Source organism: Erpetoichthys calabaricus, chromosome 9 (assembly GCF_900747795.2).
Source record: "Erpetoichthys calabaricus chromosome 9, fErpCal1.3, whole genome shotgun sequence".
NCBI lineage: Eukaryota > Metazoa > Chordata > Cladistia > Polypteriformes > Polypteridae > Erpetoichthys > Erpetoichthys calabaricus.
In genome coordinates, this window is record NC_041402.2 from 100,640,713 (window position 1) to 100,660,230 (window position 19,518).

Below are 19,518 nucleotides of genomic sequence, written 5' to 3' on the forward strand. Positions count from 1 at the left end.
TTCAATCAATTGTCTCATTATGTACATGAGTATTATAAATCACATTGCAGTGATTTTAAACCACTAACTGTCTAACCATAAGACATAATTATAGCATGCAATAAAACACCATCCAAGAGATGCAGTCTTTACACTGGTATGTTTTCTAATTAGACTGGGTGAAAAAGCTGTATTTGTTTTAATAATAATTACATTTTAAACTTGAATAACCAATCATCCATGTTCCAGGTCTCACAGTTGGATCACCTGATTTCGTACTTCCCTCTGTCTCCTGTTCCCAAAGGCTCTAGTTTAACTCCCTCTAGCATGGTTTCCAAGACAACAGAATGTGTTATATGAAGCCTACAATAATACAGAAGCCTGTAACCCAATCTGCCTGTGAACAACAAGGAAAAATAACTGCTTGTATTTGTAAAGTAAGAGGCTGCAATTTCAATTTTCGTTTTACCTTCTTAGCTTTATGGTTGTCTGAGATTGTTCATCTAAGAGGAACCAACATGAATATACAGTGGTGACAATACTGTAACTCCAGTACTTGAACACCGGTGTAGTAATAACAGTTTTAACGCATTCAGATTAGACCTACTGTAAGTATTTCATGATGCATGAACACATAAGTCAAAATTACTGTATATCTGGGAGTCTTTTATCCAAGATGACTTACAATTGTATGACAGAGTGCAATTGCTTACAGATGGGTTAAGTGACTCACTTGGAGACATGCAGATTTTTAAAAGGAGAAATTGAATCTGAAACCTTCTGGTTTAAGACTTTATCCACAATACACTATTATGAAAACCTTTCACAGAAATTTGGAGACAGTAAACTGACAGATTTTGGACTCCATAATGAAAATGATATTAAGTTGGAATTTGATCTAAATGGTAAAAGAACACTAATCATACAATCTGGTCTAAATCATTGTTTGTGCCACAATATCAGTCGCTGATTTCTTAACTTGAGTAATCCAATTACTGGTCTTGGAGAACAGGCACCTATCCCAGCAGCAGGAGGCAGGAATCTGACATTTAAACACACACATACACGCACACACATTAGCACACACGGCAAGTGAGATATGAACATGTCAGAAAAAAGTGAAAAATGAGTGCAATATCTAATAATAAACATTTAGTTTGACAACTGCACTTGAAAAAAACAAAGTCAGGTCTGGAGGTGAAAACTGTGTTTTAATTGTCACATACTTGTCAGTGCCATGAAACAGTGTGCCTCCTTAAATCTGCTTTATTATTTTTGCTTTCAGAAGAAAATGCAGAACAGGATTTTTCAAACAAAGTATAACAGGGAATCAAAAGAAGTAAGAGAAAAGGAATGAGCATAAGGCAGATATACAAGTTAATTTGAGCAATGGCTTATGACAGAAGAGCAATGCAAGAGCTAGAGAGACAGGAAGAAAGTCACGCACAGGTGTGGACTTAGTGACATCACGTGCAGTGCTACTTGGATTGCCCATTTCTGTTTTCCTTTTTTATCTTGCATACTTGTTTTGTCTCTCTCAGCAAGCTGCTTGGCTTCTTTTGTAATATTCAGACTCTTTCAGAGTGCACTGGGGTTTCGGAAGTTGTGCCCAGCAAATCGAGCTTGATCTCCAAGTTCTTCCTCAATTCTGCAGGAGAAGACAGGTTAATATCATATTACATTGTCACCATTGTTTCATGTTTAACTAAGGAGACATTGCAGGGCAACCATGCTTTGTGTTTGATGCTACTGGAATGGGCTTTAGCCCCACATGACCCTGAAGTGTATGATGTAGTGACAAAAAAAAATGAACAAATGCTTGAATACTAGCATCAATTCAAATTAAAACAAATGTACAAAATGATTACAAATTCAAAACACTGTATCTTCTTCATATCTATATATGAAAAACATATTTTATATGTAAAAAGCTCCTTATTATGTCTGTTTCATGCAAAGGAAATACATTTTAAGAAAACTGAATGAACAAGGAAAGAAACATTAAGTAGTATAAAAGTAGAAAACATCTACCAATAAATATCTAAACCAGCTTAATCCAAACAAAGGAAAAACCATTTGAAATATTTCTTTATAAAGAAAATAGTCTGAATTGCTTAAGGAAACAGAACCATTAGAGTGTGAAATGAGATGTGAAGTAACCATTCTCAACAGCACCACAAAAATGGATGATACACACAAAAAAGACATAATGACATAAAACTATGGAGACTACTCAGCCTGGATTACAGCGGACTATAGTCAAGGAATTAAGGTGTTGGCACTGGATGGTCCCTAAACAACCAAGAAGCAGACAGTGCAAGAGGCAGTGGAGGTAATTAAAAAAAAAAAAAAACAGTGTTGATGGTTACAGGGAGGACAGGATTGCATCCTCTGCTAATGATGAACTCAATACCCTTCATGAAAAGGAAGGAAACATTCTGCAACATCTGAAGGTACAGTAATAGAGAATAGATGACCTTGGAGAAAGCCTTGGACAATCAAAGCAGCACACAGCTGCTAGCAGAGCCAATGCACCATGGAGTTCCACAGAATTTGGCCCTATGAATGGGGCTGGCTTTTGCTAAAACAGCAGCAACAATCAGCCCAATTATCATGTGCATGGGAGACCTTCAGTGAAGTGAACATGGACTGGTGGGAGAGAGAGCCAAGAGGTCAAGAGATTCACATCAAGTGGTACAGCATCAGTACTGGAGCCATCAGAGAATTAAGACAAAGAGTATCTAATTTTTATTTTTAATAAATGGCTTCCTGGGTGAAATAATATTAGTAACAAGCACAAATGAGAAAATAAACTTAACAATTAAAACAGATAATATAAAAATTTTCCTTGTTTCATTTAGCAGCTTCAGCGACAGACTGCTGTCAATGTCCTGGTCAACTGACAGACTGAGGAGATCATTCCTCCCCCACACTATGCGACTCTTCAATTACACCCAGGGGTTGGTAAATGTTAACATTATACAAAGTTATTGTCTGTTTTACCTGCATTTTTATCACTCTTTAATTTAATATTGTTTTTTATCAGTATGCTGCTGCTGGAGTATGTGAATTTCTCCTTGGGATTAATAAAGTATCTATCTATCTATCTATCTATCTATCTATCTATCTATCTATCTATCTATCTATCTATCTATCTATCTATCTATCTATCTATCTATCTATCTATCTATCTATCTATCTATCTATCTTATATTGTAGTGGGTTTCTCTTTTGGGATAAGTATTGAATGAAGAAAGGGGTGTTATGGTACTGGAGAAGAACCCAAGGATAGAACAAAAAGGACAAGCGGAACGGAAAAATCAACAGAATGTATAAGAGATCCTTCAGTATGGGGAAAATGTCCTGGATGTAGCTGCTCCCTAAACACAGAGACAATGGGGTCTTTTATACGCCAGTTGCTAATGCAGCAATGTCTTCCAACTACATTTGAATGGTGTGTGCATGAGTGGATCCTGTGAAGGCTGAGCACAATGTCCTGTCTTTTTTTCAATTAATGGAGATAAGCTCTAAGCATCCATGCCACTGAATTGGTTCAAGCTGATGTGACAATGTTTTATTATTATTTTATATGTAGTAAGTGACCACTTTATTAAGTGCAGCCACAATTTACAATGCCGGGTACAATCTCCCTTTGTCTACAGAACAGTCTGTATTTTTGAAATGCATGGCTTCAACACAGTTTTCTAAAGTCTGTATATGAATTTTGACCCATGCATACTAGATAGCATCATGCAGTCCTTAGATAGTTTCTTGGCCATACATTTACGGTATGCTGCAAGCCTCCTATTTTATCTCATCCAAAAAGTGGTCTATTGCATAAAATCCTAGTGACTGTTTATGCCACTGGTGTAAAATGGAGTCGCCATCACGTTTGCAAACGCAGCTTGTGATGATGAGTGCTCTGTGACTTGGTTCGTTGTCCTGCTGAAAGTATCAATTTGAAAAACAGGCAGACTGTGGCTGCAAAAGGATGCATATGGTCAACAAAAATGCTTAGCTGTCTAGTAGAACTCCATGACATTTAGATTTTATTAAGCAGCATAATATGGGCCTAGAAATATTCCCAACACCTTTATGTTACTACCATTAACCTGTAACATTGGCACAAGGCAGGTTCCATGAAATCCTGCAGTTTACTGGAAATTCTAATCCTATCTTCTGCATGTTACACAGGCATTTGAGATATGTCAAAGAAGGGAAAATGTTTGTAATCTTCAGCAATCCAATTTTGTTGATCCAATATAGGCTTATCTTCCTCTTCTAAGCTCGCAAGAGTGGTACCAGACATGATCATCTGCTGTTGTAGTGCATGTGCTTGAGGTTCAACAGAATGTACATTCAGAGATGCCCTTCTGCACCCCATTATTGTATGGGACTGTTATTTGAGAATATGTGACATTTCTTTAGTTTATATCAGTTTGGCAACACTCCTTTGAGCTCTCTCAAAAAATGTACTTACTCACAAAATTGCTGCTGCTTGGATGTTTTTGTTTTTCACACCATTATCAGCAAGCTCTAGAAAGTGTAGTATGTGAAAATCCCAAGAGGACAGCTGTTTCTAAAATGCTGAAACTACCAGAACTGACACCAATTGTCATATTATGGTGAAATAATGGTTGTCTTGATTAGGTGTCTTGCCCTATGATGGACTGTAACCTCATCAAGGATTGGTCCCCACACTCTGTTCAGGCTGTGGTCCATTTTTGCCATATAATAACATGAAGTCTTCCTGGAAATAAATGGATGGATGGATGGATGGATGGATGGATGGATGCTCAAAATAGGTATCCACTCTTTTCTTGTACCCCTTTCATGTCAGCAACTGTATATTGTAAAAATTAGCAGGTTAATTTATTTTCTTATAATTGCACAATGCATTAAGAGTTCAAATTGATCTAACAGTCTTATAGTCCTCTACCTTACTTGTTAGTCTATACTGCCTACAAGTAATTGTTTTTCTTTACATTCAGCATTACACTACAAGGAATTTTAAACTAAGAAGAGGCCTATGAATTGTCTTAAGCAGAGTGCTGAATACGTGTCACTAGATGTTAGGGACCTGGTTGCTATCACTGCATCATCCGACGTAAGTGGGCTGCCACTCCACTGCCACTGTAGGAGACACTTACTCCAGGGCAATTTACAGTAATCTATGTTGGAAGTAAGTGAGAGGAAGGTGAAGTACTTGGGTGAAAGTTAATATTTACTGTCACACAAGGATCAGGCTCAGAATGAAAATGAGAATCTTTATAACTGTGCCACTTTAATGTTACTTCTCTGGTACCTCACATCTTTTTTTGCTTTGTCCACTAATTTTGCCACACAGCTTTGAATAGAATATGTAATAGTACTGGCTGAATGGTACTTTTTATTTAAATGATTAAGTTTCAATCACTTTGTTCCAATTATTGGTCATGGATTCTTCCAATTAAAAGGCGAGAACCAACTGTGGATGGATCATAAGATTATTACAAGGTGCACTCACACATACAGATTTGGATCAATCTAACCCACCAATCTAAATTCACATACAAACTTTCACTGTGTGGGAAGAAATTAGAGAATACAAACAAAAACAAAAACAAAACAAAAAAAAACCACTCAAACGTATAGGGGTCCCAACTTTACTCAGGGATTGATGGAGCCAAGATTTGAATGTAAGCACCAACTGCTGCATATCATACATAAAATGTAACAATTATGTATGTAGAAAATTTGCTCACCTCATTAACTGATTATACTTTGCCAAGCGTTCAGACCTACACGGAGCCCCAGTCTTGATCTGTAAGAGAAAGAAACAAGTGGTCCAAAGTTAGTCTGTGTGGGAAAACAACAAAGGATTACCAATGAAAACAATAGGTTGAGTTTTTAGTTATAATGCAAAATTAGGCTTTGCCAGTTTCATCCATTCAAGGCTTGGTTAGTTATTAGTTACAGAAACTATATATCATTTACTTTTATTTACATAAAGATTTTGGTAGAAAGTCTGAATCAAATAGAAAATTCACATTGTACCACATGTGTATTCTATCTTTTTCTCATTGATATCATGCCTGAAAATTCACATTTCTTCTATTGCACATTTTGATTTACTTTTGTCCGTGCTATGTCCATGGTAACTTCATTAATGTAACTCAGGGTGACAGGGAGCCAGACCTTATACAAGTATCTTTGAGTGTAAGATAGAGAACAGCCACAGATAGTTTGCCAAAGCATCACACATCACATTTATGTATGTATTATACTTACTCATACTAAGTCAAAAAGTCAAAACCAATAGTTGTAGTGCTTATTAATATGTCTTAAGCATTTCAAAATATCATACAGTCATACCACTATACAAAACAAGTATGAATTTAACTCTAACTGACAGAAGTACTGTATATATCTGCATCAAGCAGTAATGCTTATAGTCTTGAACCACCATCAATCCACAACATCTACATATTTTCAATGGCTGAGGTTACTGATGATTTTTGTTAGGTTTTCAAGTGTAATTGAATTTTAAAAAGACTAGGGGGCTCTGCCCCCTGCTCGAGCCAACCACTGATTGTTTTTTTCAATGGAATTGTTACATATGCATTATGTTCACTTTTACTTAAAAACTTCATAAAAACAATATTTTGGAATGGAACTTTTCTGATATAATTTGTGATGGTCTTCCACTGTTAAATTTTCGTCTGCTGTTATCTCTTTCTTTACCTCTGATTCCTTAATTTCTTGTGGAAGTCCAAATTGCTGCATCATTAAATCTTTCTGCTTCTAATATTTCTTTGATGATCGAAATAGCCGTTTGTTCATTCGACTTTTCGGCTAATGGTTCTTTGAACGCTTTCCATAATTGTAAAGCATTAACTTCACCTGTAGGCTACCTGTACTTAATTAATTACACGAAGAAGTGCCTTAGTTTGTCAGGCATCATTACAGAAGTTACCGTACGTAGTTCCATCTATACGTTGTTCATTTCGATTCACTTAACAATTTTAAATGAAACCGTTCGGTATCTTTTGGTGATACAATATTTAATCGAGCAACACTTTTGCAATTAATTTTTCTTGGATGCCACACTCTTTTTTGTTTCTGCCATGTGTAATGTTGAGGAATATGCGCATACATATTTTTTTGCATTTACGTCTGTTTTATTAAGTTTAAAATAAGCCAATAATTTTGTATTTCTATTTTTCGCTACCTCTAAAGCTTCTGCTTCTTCCTCTTTAAATCGAATCATATTCTGACCTGGTAAATACATCGGTGATAATTCAACAGAATGACTTCGACCGTGCCTTGCCTTTTCCATTAAATGCCTCCCGCTTTCCATTGCACTGAGGTACCGAGTATCTAAATAAGCTTGAACTTCGTCTCGACATTATTATGACAACCAAATCGTTTGAGCAAAATAAGGGTTATATGGTACAATCATTGAATTCTCGAGCACCACCATTTTTCCATCTTTCTTTCCGTGATAAGTGTGTTGTTTGTGACGATTATCTCTTCGGCGAATATCAGGAAAGCCAGCCTTAGTCATATCTGTCGTTTGAACATACTGAATCTTTTAAATGTGGTCTGTGAGACATGTATTTAATGACTGTACCATAATTCAGGATATGTTTGTCTTTTTGAATTTCAGCACAGACAAATAGATCTACGTCATCAGCAGTTAATAGGCTAATTTATTTTGCAAAGTAACCTATAAATGCATGAGAGGCAAACTATGCTTTTGAAATTCGATCGTGTAAATGTATGCTCTGATTTGTCCGAACGCCATTTCGAGTTAATTCAATAAAAATAAGACTTTCTGATAAAACAACTACTTTTGTAAGTGGGAATATCCATAGCCGGTGTAGCCGGTGGCATTGTTCTCAAATATATGCGGATTTCTGGCCGTTGTGGATTACTCGTCATTGTAATAAATAAATCTGGATATTGGCAATCTGAATATTGCCATTGCATCATGATATAACTGTTGCAATGCTCTTGGACTACCTTGATATGATGATGGTAATAATACTGCTTTACCTATTTTGAATTTGTCTGAACTATTGATATTTGAATTTTGAACGTGATCAATGAGACCTTGCATATGTTCCGTTCTAAGTTTTGCTTGATTCGATTTAATAAAGAGACAATTAGCTTTGACTTTTAGATATGCATTAATAATGTAATGTTGCGATAGACGTTGCAGATCTTTCTTCTTCGCTTAGTGATTTCTTACTTTCCTTATTATCAGAATTTGCACATAGATTATTACTTTTATTTATTTGCATTTTTTTGGCATTCTTTTCTCTCCGGCTTTTGGGTCTCTTTTCGACGCGCTGCTCTTTCTTCTTCGCATAGTCGTGGACCTGTCATCTTTAACTTAGAATTTTTTTAGAGCTGCTCTTTCTTCTTGGCTTAGTCGTTTTTGAAGTTCTATCCAACAAAGGAGAGGTTTGATGACCTTTTTTGCAAAGGGTTGTAAGTAGGGCGTGACTTGCCAAGGTCACCAAATCCAAGCTCCCAGTGTTTTGAGGAAGCAGCAAGTATCATGATACCATCTCAAAAGCATCTCAAATTCATCCACCCATTTTTTTTACCCTGCTACCCATTTCAATGTCACAATGAGCTGGCTTGAACCCAGGACACTGGAGATATGTGTCAATGACATTAACCATAGCTAATGGTGCAAAAATACTGTACATAGCTAAAACCTACTGTGTGTGGCCAGATTTAAATAAAAGTGATCCTATGCTCAATCTATTAAATTTAAAACTTTTAAGATGGCTCTACAATAGTGTCAGTGATATTTTAATTGTAGATTGGTTTCCACGACTGGCTCACGGTGTAACACAGGCTGACTCAGTCACTGCACTTTAATTATGATATATACAGTTACAGAGTGTGTGAGTGAGCAAGCTGTACCATGGACTAGCACTCTGTCCATACTTGGTTCCTGCTTTGTGCCTACTGCTCCTTGATTAGGTGGCAGTTCCCTGTGATTCTCTGTTAAAATAAGCAACTTCAGAAAAGTTCAAACTATATTTTGTAGCTGAATTGTAATGGGATTGGAAAATGGTAGACTGCTATTTACAGTCAACTAGAGAGTTTGTTTATTAGTGAATTGGCCTGTGAATCATATACAAAAATAATGTAAAGTGCCTCACAGCAAAAACATTCATCAAAATATTAATAGATAGGATTTAACTGAAAAACCCTATGCTGTATGTGAAAATTAAAATTAGTTAATTTTTCTATATTCTGATTTTGTGAAAAACTGAATGGCTTCAGATACTGAAAACAAATTTAAGGAAATTTTAACAAGATGAAAACATTATTGTCTTTGAGCATAGCTAGCAGCGAAAAAGATGACATCTGTATAAATTCATGCAAATTGCCTGCCTTATCACTCTGCATCTGCAGCAACAGCTAAAAAGAAAGACAGAAACAGCAAATGGAGATGGATGATCAAAACACAGGGATTGGCTTAATATAATATAAATAGCTAGTGGCAGAAAGTATGACCTAGTGGTTAGAATATTAAACTGTAAACCATAAGGCTGCCTGCAGTAGCGTAGCATGGGTGTCAGCCGCCCGGGGCAGAGGAAAATTCCGCCCCCCCTTATTTAGGTATGGTTCAAATTTTTACAAGATATTATTATTATTTATTGTGAAATTTTGCTGCCCCCTAAAAGTGCCGCCCGGGGCGTGCCGCCCTGCCGCCCCCACTACGCCACGCCACTGGCTGCCTGTTCATCCCCTAGCTGACTTAATGTAGGACCCAGAACAAGTCATTCAACTTCCTGTGCTTAAATTGTGAAAAGAAATATATTGAAACAACAGTAATTAATTCTGAGCCTATACGTTATATGAATTAACAACAAAATCAAATATGCAAAGATAATAATATCCATACTGGTCCACAGCAGTAAACAGCCCAGCTGGACCACTGTCTTAGAGGAGTTTGTATAAGTACATGTTAAATTTACAAATATATACTGCCCTGTCCAGGTTTGGTTCCTGCCTTGCATTCTTTGCTGCTAGGACAGGCACAGCTTTTCTCAGCCCTGACTTGGATAGGCAAGTATGGAAGTGAACAGATTGTACCTTTTATTGTGCCCACTAGTTGCCAACAGATGTGCTGGGGAAATCAGAAATTTACGGTATCCTAACAAGGCCTGAGACTGCTTATAGTCACTTAAACAAGTAAAAAACTATGAGATGGACATTGAAAGAATGAAAGTTTTAAATATCACTCCTCAAGTTTTATTAATACTAAATACAGATTTCTAAGACAGCATTAACCATTAGGTAGCCACTATCCACAGGCTACAATAGTAACATGTAGAGGTCACAGTGAGCAAAATAAAATTAATGTATCATTGTTTCACAGGGGAGTGTATATGGACAGAAAAAAAAAGGAAGGCAGGAACTCTGTATAAAGCACCATTCAATCACAGGGCCCGTTATACACGCGCACATTAAAAACACTAAAAACTGGGAAAACTGATAATTGCCAAATAACATATTCATAGATTAATATTCATCATATTAATTGATCACACATGGTGAGCTTCAAAGGGGAAGCTCAAAAAGGTCTTAATAAAGTAAATATGCGGCAAGGCACATACACCAGTACAGTATCAAAGGGTGCAGTGCACCTGATAGCTTGGAATATTAAATATGAATGCTCACCTGTCCAGTACACAGTCCAACCACTAGATCTGCAATAAAAGTGTCCTCTGTTTCACCAGACCTGTGACTAACCATCACTCCCCAACCGTTCTCTTGGGCAAGCTTGCACCTGCATCCAATATATAACAAGACATACAGCTAAGTTTTGGGGAGTTTTTTTCCCTGACAAAAAAGCACTTGCATCAGTTTTCACAATTAGTCTAAAATGCTACTATAGAGCTAAACATATAGAAAATACTAGTCAAGACAGAATTTTTCCACTGGGTACCTGCTATTGAGTAAAATCACTCCACCAAAAGGAGACTTACGCCTGAATGGCTTCTGTCACTGAACCAATCTGGTTGACCTTCAGAAGCAAACAGTTGCAGGCTTTCTCCTCCACTGCCTTTTCAATGCGTTTAGGGTTAGTTACAGTGAGGTCATCACCCACAACCTGAATTCCAACATTTGCAGTGAACTTGCTCCATGCGTCCCAGTCATCCTGGTCAAATGGGTCCTCAATTGACACCACTGAAAGAGAATGGCCAGTTATTTGTTGACAATGGATTCCCAGTCTATGGAGAGGAGAAGAAGAGGCATTGTAATTCTTTAGCAGGAAGACTAATGACAGCAACCTCCTATACCTGAATGTACATACCTGGGTAATCCCTGACAAAACTCTGGTAAAGGTCAGCCAACTCATCGGAAGAAATATATCGGCTAGGGTCATCAGGAGACTTAAAATCAAGGTCATAGCTTCCATCTCGATAGAATTCTGAGGCTGCAACATCCATCCCAATTACAATCTTGTCGGTAAAACCAGCCTTTTCAATGGCAGTCTTTAGTAGCTCCAAAGCTGGGAGGAAGAACCAGAAGGGTGAATAGAATTTTTTTACTGAGACATTGGCTTCTGACAAAGAAAATACTATAAAGGGTCTAGTGTTAAAACCTCTTCTTTTTTCAGAAAAAAATAGATGTAAAGCTGTACACTTTTAAAGTAGAGCAGAATAAAATCAGTCATTTTATTTTACTTAAAAAAAAGTTTAATAGAATAGTGAAACATTTCATGCTAGTAGAAATGGGTGGTTCTAAGCATTGAGGAAGATTACTATAGTTTATGTTTTAAGAATATTTAAATAATGCAGGGGTGTCAAACTCCGGGCCTGGAGGGCTGCAGTGGCTACAGGTTTTCATTCTAACCCTTTTCCTAATCAGCGACCAGTTTTCACTGCTAATTAACTCCTTTTCCCTTCATTTTAATAGCCCTGTTTTTAAGGATTCAAGTCCTCTGAATTGATTTGTTTCTTCATTAAATGGCAGCCAAACAGAAATGAGACATGAAACGAGCCAACAGATGACCTGCTAAACTGGGATTTCAAACTCCAACCAATTTCACTCCAACCAGTCTCTTAATGAGAAGCTGATTCTTACTGTTAATTAAGCCCATTATTTAATTCAATGGCTTGTTGCTGCTCTCATTCTGCCACAGCAGACATTTCCAAATCTGTTGATTTTTCTGTTTTTTCTGTCATATGGTGGGTTGTTTAATGTTTCATTATTGTTTGGCTACTAATTAAGGAAAAAGAGACAATTAAGGGGCCTGAGTCAAGTTAATTAAAACTAAAGCAAAAGAAGTTAATTGGCAGTAAAAACGGCTCACTAATGAAGAAGATGGTTAGAATGAAAACATGCAGCCACTGCTGCCCTCGAGGACTGGAGCTCGACACCTGTGAACTAATGAATTCTTCCATAAGCTCTGTGCAGAAACATGGGCAAACTGTTGAATTACTTACCCCTATACTGCATAAATATTAAGAGGTAAAATATATCACTTAGGAGTTCAGGTGGCAGTTGAGACATGTAAAAATTAATTGACTAATATTTTGTTTTCACAACTTTTTTGTGGTATAGCTATTAGGAGTGATGCTTCCCAGTCTCCGATTTCAAATCCCAGCACCCACAGAATACTTTACATATTTTTGTTTTTCCACCCGGGTTTCACTCCTATCAGTACCTCCCCAATAATCCAATGCCAACATCCAGGGATGGTTCCTGTCTCCCATATAATGATATGTATAAGTTCAAGCCCCCCTTGATCCTATATTGCTTCAGATTTCTAATAGTGTAATATATTCCCAAATTCACTTTTCATTACTGTCTCATTCAGTAAAGAGACTGAGGTAAGAAAATACAAAATATTGCCACGTAATTCATTTACAGATAGTAGTTTAATTGTATTTCAACCTGATGTTGCCAAAAATGTAATGATAAACACAGTCCCTGAACACCCTGCATAGGTCTGATGACCCTGGGTGGTGAATAGACAGACTTTGCTAGAGAGACAGAATGGGATATTGAAGAATGGCCAATGAAGACATGATTTAGTTGTTGGCAGTTTACTTAAGTAATCTAATTTTTGTAATTGGTCACGAAACAAGTGTTGAATCTGACTGGTGCCTAAAATCATTCCAGTTGTTCCCAAAAATTCTTTTTACAATTCATTATCTATGGATCAATCCTATATTAGAATTAGTAGGTTCAGTACATAAATAAAAGAATCCCAGTTTCACAGCTCATTACACTGTAGTGGACAAAGCAGGTACAGTAAATGGATGGATGCAGACAATATATTATATTTTAAAATCCAAGGGTTAAATGAGAAGCAGCACAAGGCAGAGGGAGGTTTAAAGCATCGGCACCATTAAATGAGCACACATTATGTCAGACAGAGAGTCTCCATCAGTCAAAAGAACGAAACTCTAATTGCATTTTGTCTTTAAATCCACCTTTCCTAGTAGCTCAGATGTGCTCTATTTGTTTATAATTTCTTTTGTAGTTTGTCTGTCATACTTAATGGCTAGATTTACTATACTGTTTATCATGTCTTACTGTTAATATGCATATTTACAATAAAAATAATTTATAAAATATATCCTAGTTTTAAAATACTTCACTGTGGTCTATCATACATTTGAATGATTGTGTGTTTTGTATTTTGACCTTGAAATGTTTGAATTTAGTCATTCTATGAAGTCTGTACTGTATATTCTCCCCAAACCCCATGTCCTTTTTTTAAGACACAATTTCATTTCCATGGCTTAAAAACATGCATTTTTGATTTAACTGGTAATTCTAAATCAGCAAACTGTGAATGACAGTGTGTGTATTGTCCCTTCCAAGGCTGATTCCTGCCTAACACTCACTCATTGAGACATGTAATTGAAGTTCGGTCTTATAAAAGTGTTTAAAAGTATCTTGGTTATTAGCAAAGCAAAGGAGTTTGATGGACTAAAGAGTTTCCTCTCACTTGCCTAATAGAGATAGGATCATTTAGATAATGGTCAAATGGTTTTGAGTTGGATTTGAAAAGGACGTTGTGATGATGGCATAACATAAAATTTAAAATGACTGATTACTATTTAACATTAAAAGGTGCAAGTGGGCATATAATCCAAAACTGACATAATACTGGCGGCATACATATTTAGAGGTACTAACCTTCACTGTTCTCCAGGATGTTGGGTGCAAATCCTCCCTCATCTCCAACATTGGTGGCATCCTTCCCATATTTGTCCTTGATGACACCTTTAAGTGTGTGATAGAGTTCTGCTCCCACACGCAAAGCATCTCGGAAAGATTCAGCTCCCACTGGTAACACCATGAATTCTTGCATGGCAAGCTTGTTACCTGCATGTGATCCACCATTTATGACGTTGAAAGCCTTAATAATAAAACAAAAAGAAAGAGTGGGTAGAAATGAAGTAAATTTGAAAATCAACATTACAAATCTAATAATGAAACACAACGCTTTGTAGAAAGATAGAAAGCTGAAGTGAGGCAAACAGAGGTAGAGATACAGGTGCAACTTTCATACCGGAACTGGAAGGATAAGGTCTGTGTTTCCAGCCAAGTCAGCAATGTGACGATACAAAGGAATACCTTTCTCAGCAGCACCAGCTTTACAGATTGCAAGAGACACACCCAAGATAGCATTTGCGCCAAACTGAGCTGATAGAAAACAAAAGGGTAGATAGAAGTTTGCTGCCTTTTTCATGAAATTCCATCAGAGACACAGATGGGGGATGAGTGGAACAGGCCAATTTGAAACAGTTGTCTGTTTTATTTAAATCTTACATTTATTCTCAGTTCCATCCAACTCAAGCATCATGTTGTCGAGTTTCTCTTGCTCCAGAACTGACAGTTCCTGCAAGGTGAAAGGCAAACATACATAACTGTAGGCTTGGCTCTGTCCTTCATCTTTATAACTTTTTCCTTGTAGACTTTGTATTTCCTAACTACTTACTGTAAATCAAGTATACATCGAAAATGTTCTGCTGTTATTGAATTTTGTTTAACACTTTTGGTGACTCTGATCTGCAATTCCTCTGTTATATAAAATGCATTAATTTCATGACAACTGCATTGAACAGCTAGTGTGGCTTAATGATTAATGGTCAATGCACGGGATTTTATCCTACAAAGCTGCTGATGTAATCCCTGCCTCTGACTTTAATTAAAAAATAAATATAGGTAAACATCTGAAGTCATAAATATGATTTTTTAGGTATCTATGTAAGGTTCTATATATCAAAAGAAAGAAAATTTATTGAGCACACAATGAGACGGAAAAAGGAGTTAGTGCTGCTTCCTCACAGATCCAGGATCCTGTGTGCAGTTTGCACATTTTCCATATGTCTGCTCGAGTTTTTTTCCCCCTTTTGTCAGAAACAGGCTGTTACATAGACTGGAGATTCTAAAATTGGCCCAGGGGGAGTGAGTACACCTCAAGTTAGACTGACCTGTTTCGATGTTCTGTCTATGACAGGCAACACAGGCTGGGGCAGCCTTGCCTATCATCCTGAACTAGATCAAACAAGTTTGGGAATACTTTGAGTACACAATAATTGTAATGCTGCTCTTTTTGCCACTAGTTGTTAAATTGTATACTTCCTGGGTGTTTATATTTTGTATTTCATTGAATGTGCTTCAGTTTGTTGGTGGTGATTTATATAGTGGTTCCCATATTTAATAATGATAAACAGAGTAAGAAAAACAAACTGATTACTTACTGTAGAATTATTAAGATGTATGAAAATCTGAATAACAAAATTGTTTTTATTTTGATTTTATTTAATGTCCTTGAATGTCTAAATACCTTTGAATAATATTTCAAAACTAGGTAATGTACAAAAGAAATAAGTATAAGAAGTGTCTAGAGTGTCTTACCGAATCGATTAGTGCTGGTTTGATTTCATTATTAATGTGATCGATTGCTTTCAAAACACCTAGAAATGAAAACAGGAAACATCACTGGCTAATCAAGAGGCATGAAATAAATACACAGATTGTCAAAAAAAGACACAGGAGAGAAGACAGTCGCAGCATTCCATTTCCTTTCCTTTACTACCATTCAAAGTCATTAATATACTGTATATCTCTTTTCCCTGTAACTGGTACCCACCTTTTCCTAGGTAGCGGGATTTGTCATTGTCACGTAACTCCAGGGCTTCATAGATCCCAGTAGAGGCACCGCTGGGAACAGCAGCACGAAACATCCCTTAGAACACAAGACACAAGGTGAGTGTAGACAACCTTCACATTGTATGCATAGGATTTCACTGAATGTGCATGAAGAGGGCGTCCTTGTAATGCAATTCATTTATTTTTTAGCAAAGCTACAAGTTTAACTGACCTCATTAACAAAAAAAGAAATCTGGTTTGTAGTATAAAAATATTGGATGGACATGTCATTTGTGGATGTTAAGTGAGCTAAAAATCAATCAGAATACATTTTATTGTATTATATATAATTATATCAGACAAGCAAAAATATTCACTAATTAAAACTAATTTCTTTTCAATAGATAAATTTTACTGAAATATCAGTTTAAAATGCAGTGAGGAGCTTGCAAATCTGGGAAGACTTTGAAGCTAAAACACTGATTTCCAGATTGACAGGAGCCGGGTGAGGAGGTTTGAGCTTAAAGTAAATGTGCCCCCTGGGTGCACCCCTACAGGAAATGTACCAGCCATAACCACCTGGGAGTACACTCTAGACATGCTAGATAATTTGCTTGGGAATACTCAGGACCTTCCCAAAAGCACCTTAAGAATCTTGCCAGGCAAAGGGTGGTTTTGTTTGTCCAGCTTGGTGTGCTACCACCACCATGAACCCTATCAGGACAAGAAGATGGAGACTGAAGTAAACGGGTTTAAAAAGGCTACACTGGTCAGCATTAAAAAGTAATTACAGTATAAAAAGTAAATACATAAATTAATAATGAATGAAGGAAAGAATGGCACTATATACTTATATGCAAAAATACCTCTTTCTCCTGCTATCAATAAACTCTAGAGGGATTCTGTGGGCTTACCCCTAGGTGCAGTTATTTATAATTTTAATTTTACCTTTTTCTGTATAGAGGTCAACCTCCACAGTAGGGTTCCCACGGGAATCCAGAATCTCCCGAGCGTGAATATTTATAATAGACATCCTATAAACCAAAAAAAAGATTCAAATCATCACTGGCTCTACTCCTCTCACTTTTCTTTTCTTGCACATTCTGTGACAACTGGCTATTACTCTGTTTACTGGCAAGAAAAAAATTTACTTTTGAAAGTTCAAACAACAGTCATTGCTGTGTGGCAGACACAGGGGCCTACGCAAGTAGGATTTCTATAAGAATCTGTGCTGCTGCTAGAACAAACAGGGGGTGGGTACAAGTAGGCATAAGAGAGTGACGGCCAAGCCAGCTGTTAATTAGAGTGCACCTCTGATGTCTGCGGAGGAGAGACTTTTATTTAGCAAATTAAGTAGTATTCTGGAAAAAGGCAAACCAAGAGAATGACACACACAATATCAGTCACTGTAGGATGTAAATGTCATCTGCCTTTTGGAATACTGCTTACTGTGTGAAAGGACAAACAGGAGCATTACTTATGGTTATTTAGCAATGTTGCTATTAACACGTAAGCTTTGGCAATGCTGCAGTGCTTAGAGCTGTGAAGTAAATAGCACTGAACTGCCTTTCAACACATGACCTCAATATTAGGTTAGACGAGATAAACGGACTGTTGACAATGTTTATTACATTATACGATAAAACGAATCCTTGAGCATAGTAACTGCAAGCTACTGTATTAAAGCAATGCAAAACATGAATTTATTCAATATATATAGTTAACCAAGTATGACTAGATACATTTAAAAAGTGGAATATGAATCTGTCACTTTAGCACTATATTAATAGTCAGTGATAATACTGCAAATAGAAGAAGCTGCAATAAAATCTTTATAAAGGCACTATACAAATAAGGGTGAAAAACAGCTAAAAAATAACCTATTAAGTTTTAAATTACATTGCTCCAATTTTCATATTCCATTAATATTTTTGTCATTTGCAAAAGCAAAACCATCAGTCTAGCATGGTCTCTGTCAAATCTTGTAAGCACACGTGCAGGTGCATTTCATCTGAAGACTCATGAGAATGAAAAGATGACTTACCTGCAGTTTGCTCCTCTTCTTTAGCTCAGGATCGAGAAACTGTGACAGTGAGAGACTGAGAGGTGGTGTGGGTGGAGAAAGAGTAAGCAAGGGGCAGTAAGTGAGCAAGCAAGTGAAAGAGAGAGAGGGAGAGAGATGCAGTTTATCTTGTCAGGCAGCAGAAGGGTGGAGGAGAGAGAGAGGGGGTGGTTGCATGCAGATTTTGGATAATGTGAATAAACTATTGTTAACCTGAGAAGGGAGCATTAATAGACGGTTTGGCTTTAATGACCAATGCACAAAGCAGATGCTATAGATATGGCTGATGAAGTAGACAGACAGACAGACAGACAAACAGCCTTTTAGCAGCAATCCTTTTTAATTTAATTGGTTTATCAACATCCCAGTTAATGTGTTTGCCCTTGCCAAGGCAAGTGAAGGAAAACTGGATGGAAAGGGGAGGTGCGTGATGGATGTAGCCTCCAATTGGCTGATCCACAGCAGTCGTGGGGATAACATCACATGACCAAGTGTCCTGAATTAAAGGGATTTCTTACTTGCCATAGAACATGGGGGAAAGATAACACAACTGGTTATTCAGCAGATTGTAAACAGCCCACATAATTTAGCAGTGTAGCTGATATAGCACCTTTAATGTAAGTGCTCTTTTTTATATTGAATGCTACATACCCTAACTAGGGAACTTAAAATAATTTCACTAATTCCTTAAAACTCACAGGCTGGCTTTCTATGAGCAAAATTAACACCTGTCAATCTTCAATATATTATATATAGGATTAAAAGACACACTTAAAAAAGAAAAGCCATTTGCAAACGATGCTCTTTCACAGATGCAAAAAAAAATGCACAGTGACGTCATGAACCGGGGTTGAGGAGGTGGGGGAGACTTCCGCATTGCAGCAAAGCAGCAGCTCCTCCTCTCCTTTTACACTACAGCTGCAGAAGATGGCAGCAAATCCATATTATCTTTCAGGACTGCACCCCTGTAGTCCTAGGCTGAGGGACAATTTCCTTATTAAGTTTATGTGTTTTGCTCCGACATAGCCTTTACTTCTCTATGATATCCCAGAAAAGTATTCATTTTCCACTGTTTAGAACGTAGCATTGATATTTTAATTTCAGACAGTTCAGCTTGTTTACAGCTAATCCATAATGCAGCAGCAATGCTTACAACAAAAATAGGGAAACATAAAAAGCACGGAGATCCATCCATTTACTGAACGTGATTAATAAAGTTTCAGGCTTGTTGGAAGTATCAGACACAAGGTATGCACAAGCTCATTGCAACTGACACGAATTCATCAAAAAAAATCAATGGACTAATTTAAAGTCATGAATGAACCAAATCTACATGTCTTTGAGATTTT

The 19,518-nt window shown here is 36.9% G+C and overlaps 1 protein-coding gene across 1 annotated transcript; it reads right to left on the reverse strand.

The window, feature by feature from the left end:
• Nucleotides 1–1,171: 1,171 nt before the first annotated feature.
• LOC114658013 (gamma-enolase) lies at nucleotides 1,172–18,574 on the reverse strand. Its single transcript, XM_028810034.2, has 12 exons — nucleotides 18,152–18,574; nucleotides 17,056–17,141; nucleotides 16,109–16,204; nucleotides 15,874–15,932; nucleotides 14,782–14,851; nucleotides 14,522–14,655; nucleotides 14,146–14,368; nucleotides 11,306–11,503; nucleotides 10,977–11,178; nucleotides 10,669–10,777; nucleotides 5,724–5,782; nucleotides 1,172–1,627 (listed from the first exon to the last, which is right to left on the reverse strand). Exons 2-12 carry the CDS (start codon nucleotides 17,138–17,140, stop codon nucleotides 1,558–1,560), a joined length of 1,305 nt encoding a protein of 434 aa, XP_028665867.1. The 5' UTR covers nucleotide 17,141; nucleotides 18,152–18,574; the 3' UTR covers nucleotides 1,172–1,557.
• Between the last annotated feature and the right edge of the window lie 944 nt (nucleotides 18,575–19,518).

What these genes read in the sequence shown, in the direction of transcription:
- LOC114658013 (XM_028810034.2), bottom strand. Translation starts at nt 17,140, where the DNA reads ATGTCTATTATAAATATTCACGCTCGGGAGATTCTGGATTCCCGTGGG. An exon ending in AACCAGCACTAATCGATTCG is followed by an intron (nt 14,852 to 15,873) that starts GTAAGACACTCT and finishes TTCACCTTGCAG; the next exon opens with GAACTGTCAGTTCTGGAGCA. An exon ending in ACCTTATCCTTCCAGTTCCG is followed by an intron (nt 14,369 to 14,521) that starts GTATGAAAGTTG and finishes TTTATTATTAAG; the next exon opens with GCTTTCAACGTCATAAATGG.